This window comes from Teleopsis dalmanni, chromosome 1 (genome assembly GCF_002237135.1).
Source record: "Teleopsis dalmanni isolate 2A chromosome 1, ASM223713v2, whole genome shotgun sequence".
Classification (NCBI taxonomy): domain Eukaryota; kingdom Metazoa; phylum Arthropoda; class Insecta; order Diptera; family Diopsidae; genus Teleopsis; species Teleopsis dalmanni.
The window spans coordinates 161,617,760-161,624,560 of NC_051846.1; the positions used below are offsets into that span (position 1 = coordinate 161,617,760).

General features: G+C 30.5%; 1 protein-coding gene across 1 annotated transcript; it reads left to right on the forward strand.

The window, feature by feature from the left end:
• The first annotated feature begins 200 nt into the window (after window positions 1-200).
• Window positions 201-2,145, forward strand: LOC119669727 (S-adenosylmethionine synthase-like). Its single transcript, XM_038079734.1, has 2 exons — window positions 201-241; window positions 844-2,145. Exon 2 carries the CDS (start codon window positions 858-860, stop codon window positions 2,079-2,081), a length of 1,224 nt encoding a protein of 407 aa, XP_037935662.1. The 5' UTR covers window positions 201-241; window positions 844-857; the 3' UTR covers window positions 2,082-2,145.
• Window positions 2,146-6,801: the final 4,656 nt, after the last annotated feature.

The following is a 6,801-nucleotide window of genomic DNA, read 5'->3' on the forward strand; positions in this document are numbered from 1 at the left end:
TTATTTAGTTTCTAAATATCTCAATATATTTTCTAAAATTGGTATAGTGTGCAAAAGGGTCTAACATGTCTAATATGATGTAATAGCAAAAAAATATGTATATCGACGCTTAAAACTTCCTTCTAAATTTTTTTTCCTCTCTTTTCCCGTTGGGCAAATTTAGATTATTAAGACATTTGCTAAAGTGTCTTGTTTTTGATCGTATTGACAAAAATATTTTCAATCTTCAGTTTGATATAATGTAAGTGTTAGCGAATATTTTATAAATAATTTATTTTTATGAAATGATTTAATTAACATAAAATTAAAATAGTACAATTACTGCATGAAGTGTAAATGTGCAGAATAGAAATAATTGTTTCATAAATATATCTCAGAATATTTATGTTTGAATATTTTGTGAAAGACTAAAAAGTAAATGATCTCTGTATTTACACTTACAATTATAACTATAATTTTGACAATGTAAGCGTACTGCAATATTGTTAATTTTATATTAAATTTGACTTTTAAAGCTTATTATGACAAAAGAAACCATGTTTCTTTATAGACTATTGTTTCAATAGAGACGTATTTTGAACAGTAGTGAATTACAACAACAAACATTTTTTTATTATTTAATTAATTATTTTTATTATTTATTAATTATTTTTATTATTTATTAATTAATTGGATTTTTTGATGATTATTATTGCTTGGCGATAGTCGAAAAAGTTATATGGTCAGCCAAAAATTCAATTAATTAATAAGTAATAAAAAATGTTATTAATTTTATAATTGTATCAATTTTCATATTTTTTTAAAATTTAGTTATAATAATTACTTCTTACATTTTTTTTCTAGAATATCACTTTAAGATGCCACTAGCTACAGCAAAAGTTAATGGAATGATTAATGGTATGACATTGCCCAACAATGTTATAGACGATCAAGTCTTTTTATACACTTCTGAATCCGTTGGCGAAGGTCATCCAGATAAGATTTGTGATCAAATAAGTGATGCAATTTTAGATGCACACTTGCGTCAAGATCCAAATGCTAAGGTTGCTTGTGAGACTGTTACAAAAACTGGTATGATTTTACTTTGCGGAGAAATAACATCTAATGCAGTCGTGGATTATCAAAATGTAGTACGCAATACTGTTAAGGAAATTGGTTACGATGACAGTTCCAAAGGTTTTGATTATAAAACATGTAATGTATTGTTAGCCTTAGATCAGCAATCCCCGGAAATAGCTGCAGGCGTACATGCTAATCGTCCTGATGAGGAAATTGGTGCTGGTGATCAGGGCATTATGTTCGGCTATGCTACTGATGAAACTGATGAATGTATGCCTTTAACAGTAATTTTAGCACATAACTTAAACAAACGTATTGCTGAATTACGTCGTTCTGGTGAATTGGATTGGGCACGTCCTGACTCTAAGACACAGGTTACATGCGAGTATCATTTTCGTAATGGTGCTGCCATACCATTACGTGTGCAGGCTGTCGTTGTATCGGTCCAACATTCTGAGCATATATCTTTAGATGACTTACGTGCACAGGTTCTCGAAAAGGTGATTAAACATGTAATACCACCTATGTACTTTGATGCTAATACAATAATACATATTAATCCATGCGGTAAATTTGTTATTGGCGGCCCGATGGGTGATGCTGGTCTCACTGGACGTAAAATAATTGTAGACACCTATGGTGGTTGGGGCGCACATGGTGGAGGAGCTTTTTCGGGTAAAGATTTCACAAAAGTAGATAGATCGGCTGCTTATGCTGCGCGTTGGGTAGCTAAGTCTTTGGTTAAATCTGGTTTATGCAAACGATGCTTAGTTCAACTATCATATGCAATTGGTTTGGCTGAACCATTATCGATTGCTGTATTTGATTATGGTTCATCGCATAAAACTGAATTGGAATTACTTAATATTATAAAAAAGAATTTTGATTTACGTCCTGGTATGATTGTAAAAGATTTAAATTTGAGACAACCAATATATCAGCGAACAAGCACTTATGGTCATTTTGGACGTGAAGAATTCACTTGGGAACAAGCGAAGCCCTTGGTTATCGATAATAAGTAAAAATACATTTTCATATATACAAAAATTCGAAAAAATTAACTTTTAGGCATTTTAATCTTTAAAATATGGCACTTCACGTTATTAATTTAATTTTAATTGCTGAAAATAATTGCTTTAAGCAATATTTTATTACTATTTTTAATTATGAAAAAATTTTCACTTAATTTGCTAACAGATATTTTTTTAAAAATATATTTGTAAACATTAATTAATTATAAAATTTTATAAATAAACATATATATGATTTTGTTAGCATGATAATTTTAATATTCATTTGTAATTGATGAACGTGAAATTGTCATATTAAACGAATTATGATTTTAAAATTTGAATATTTAAATTTTTTAAAGTATGAAAATAAATACATAACTTTATAATAATATATAAGTATTTATTTTTTGAAGTTAAAACTATTTGTCAGAATCAAATATACCATTAAACAGACAGTAAATCGAATTACACCCATAGTTATCGAGAAAAATATATTTAATTATTTATTTGTACTAATTTAAATAAGTTTATTATTTTTTTTATTTATTACTGCGATCTTCCTTTCTCAAATGTCTATATCACTGTTCACTAGCGTAAAAGCTTGATCAGATAACTCAAAAGTTGAGTATATTATGAGCAGAGTGGTGTATAAGGTATGTATTAAAAAGGAAACGGTATATATTAGGTGTATCGGTATGAAGTGACCGTAAAGATACAAATGTTCCGACAGGAAACATTTGTTGTGAACGAGCCATTTTTTTTTGTTTGTTTGCTATGACATGTGTGAAATATATTTAGTATATATCAAGTCATTGAACAGACAACATCATATTTTTTCATCGTGTTAAAAATGTCGAATTTTGTACCAGAAAGTGATGATTTGCGGAAAGCATTAATTTTTTGTTTTCATTTGAAGAAAAGTGGTGCAGAGTCGCATCGAATGCTTGTCGAGGCATATGGTGATCATGCTCTATCAGAAGCAACATGCAAAAGATGGTTTCAACGGTTTAGAAATAATGATTTTGAATAGAACTGTAAATAGAAACTGAATTGTTTACTCAAGAATCAATTAATCGTAGTTTAAACAAATTTAATTGCCATATCAGATTGACCGCGTATACGTTAGTGAAATGTAAAGCAACACGATATGCAATGTATGAGCACAAAGATTTGATATGATCATCACTTACTGGTTGGAACACTTAAACTTATCATCTAATATAACCCGAAAATCATTATGTTTTTGCATTGCTATTAAGTGGCTACATTATGTCAAGAATGCATCACATCTCTGGACTATCACGACTATTCTATATTTTTATATGAACTAGCAAGGAACTAATAATAGTAAATATAGCAATGATTTACCCCATTAATATTTGTTTCCAGATATTTTGATCAATGTCTATTTGGCTGCAGGTACGAACACTACTTATTCAAAGTCGTATTTTGCCTTACCAATCCATCTTTTTTTTTCCTCTCGCTAGTGCAACTAAGGTTACTGCTTCATTTTTTTATGATGAGCTCATCTTTTGGTTGGTACCGTAAATGTACCATCCATTGTAAAAGCTAAACCGTTTAATCAAACGGGACACTATTCCTCCCATTTTTTGTTGAGCTATAGATATATCTAAGGCTATTATGTAGATGGTAAATATGACGTTTTAGATAGAATAACCGATTCGAAGCAGAAATTATGTTTAAAATTAAAAAAAAACATTTATTAATTTGTGAGTTAAGAATTATTGAAATATTTAAATAGTTTTATAACAAGATATGGAGATACACTAGAATAAAAACTGCAAATAGAGGCTTTCGAAAATACCTTGGGATACTTTGATCGATAACAAACTAATGATAAGTTAGCGTTGGACTCAACCAATAATGGACTGAAAACATGATGACAAACATTAATATTATAAAAACAAAGTGTGACTGGATTCGTGATATAATACGGCCAAGATGAAATAAATATATGGTAAGGGCTCTGGTGTTAAAAGAAATGACAGTAGAAGATGTTTAGCAGAACTAAAACTGACACATTTGGCAGATATTTTCTTTGTGCCAAAGAGAAAGAAATTTAGAGTAGGATATAGCTAATAATTAAATATAAGTTAAGTGCTAAATAATTATTGCAGTTCTCTGGCATACACCTCCTTTCTTGATATCTTTGTGATACTATTTACTTAATTATTTAGCCATAACAAACTGTTACCAGCTTTTGGCCTGACGCAGCATGTCTCTACAGGACCATCGACTGCATATGTGCCTTGTACAGTCTTGTACATCGAGTCCGATTAGTGGTCCTTGACCATTCCACTGTAGGCACGGTTTACCTCTACGACAAAAGTAAATACTAATATTGCAATACTACTAGTGTTAACAAAAAGACTATGCCCGAAGTAGATATCAAATGCTCTTATAAACTTAGTTTTCCTATGACCCCACTTAAGAGGCCTAAGTGCGCATTATCTTTTTGGGAGACAGACTGTGACTTGGACGGTGTCTGTGACATTATTTGAATAGATTAATCAAAATTATGATACTGTACTCGTACTTAAAATTTACACATTTTTAATTTTAGTGCACGGGGAATATTTTGTCTTATCTGTAACAAGATGTATGTGTGCCAAAAGATATTCAGAATATTTGTTTTTATATCGGCAGACATAAGCTGACATATGAAACAGTTTATGAAATATTTCAGCTAAATTTGCATAATGTTGCGTGAATATCTCGTCGCCACTCCTACATGGAAGCGGCAGGCTTTCCGTTGAAAGGAGGCATGTTGCGGTTTAACATGCCAGCAAATTGATTCAGTCGTTGAGCTCCGCGCTGTTAGCAATTTTGGCGCTTACAACGTAAAGTCCGCCTGGTGTTGTAAATTGGCTGGAGCCGTATGCATATTCAAATGCTAAATGTAATTCAGGATGAGAGTAGGATAAGTGCTTATACCGACATTGGATGCGATAACTGGCTGCATAAGTGATTAATTTATTGGAACAATTTGTTCGCACAGCTGCTGAAAGCTGCATATGATCTTTGCTGTTTCAATTTAAAATTTAAATTCCTCACTGAAGACATACGATTAGTGATTTCACACACATTTTGGGAACTGTTTGTTCTCTTCCATGCCACGGAATATTTATTCAATTTTGTGCTGGATTGTTTTACTCATAAACGTCAGTTAAATTGGCAGTTGCAGCTTTAAAAATTCGATGGGATAGGAATTTACATAATCGATTTAGTGCATAACGTTAAGGCAGAAGCGGCTTCTGGTGCTGACAGGATGTGGAAAAAACTGTGACTGCAAGTGTCTGTGAATATGGATGAAGGAAATTTCAATATTCCAGTGGCGTGAAACGTACTGCACTTTAGTTAGTTACATTCACATACATTCGTCAGTCTCTAAGTAAGATTATTTCCTGTTTCCTTTTTAGTTCGCAACATTTCGGTTGGTTTTGTTTGTGTTGCTTTCACATAAGTTGAAGTTTTTCTCATCCTGGTTTTTCATTGCATAAATCCTTTCACACCTGAGCGCATTTTATGCTGCATTAAAAATTGAGAGATAAAAAATAATCGCACCTTAACTGAAAAATGCTGCTTAAAGTCTTATGTGTAGAAAATCTTATTCAGAGTATAAACGTATCCCTGAGCGTTTTCTTTAGACTAACACTGACAAGTCTGGTGCAGTTAATTTGCAGACGAAAAACGATATGGCAGCAGTGCTGATGTTTTGGAAATCATAACTTGACTTAATATCCTGCAGGATATCCAACATATTCTCATGTGAATATTTTGTTTTATTTTTGTTTGCATTTTTCGTTCTCATTTTCACTTTGCTTTTGCTTCTCATTTTTATTATTATTCCAAATAAAAATATGCAAATTTTTATTTATATTAAAATTACTTTTTACTTTCAAATATTTGAGTTTAAATTTTACTTTTTTGCAATATTTCAACTTCATTTTAATTCACACATAGAGTATCTTTCTTGACGTTTCAACTTCGGTTTAACGGGATGTTTTGGTGAATTCTTGAGAAAAACAGGAAGAAAATATAAACAACCCAATAAAAAATAAAGTGAAATGAAAATACAAACAGAAGAAGTGAAGAAAAATAAGAAGGCATTGCTTCTTCTGGGAAAATATATGCGATTTTTTATTGCATTTTAGTTGCTACGTTGGCGGAACGAGCAACCAAGGATGTCGTCGCTTGAACATTTTTAATGCAATTCCTTTGTTGGTGCCGCGTAAGAAATCCTCATACTCCTTAAAGTAAAGTTACTTTTACGATATTATTTCTGAGAAATAATAAATAAGAAAATATGAATTAATATTATGGAAATAATATTATTGCACTTGGCAGTCATAAAAACCCATCATAACATATTTAATGGAACTATTACTAAAATTGGAATGTACACAAATTTAAAAATTTTTTTTTTATATTTAAATATAAGTAATTGATAGAGTTTAGATATAATTTATACTCAATCAATTTTATTTGGAAATTTTTATATTTTTAAAAAAACAAATCCAATGTATTGAAAATATATATCACAACAATAATCTACTCATAAATGTGTTATAGAATTTTATAAACAAAAAACAAGATATGTATTTTCTTTAAAAAATCCAAAATTATGGAGTAATTTTGTAAATAAAACACACAAATTGAAATTTTATTCCAAATTTATTTTATCTCCTTCAAAATATGCTCCTTCTGA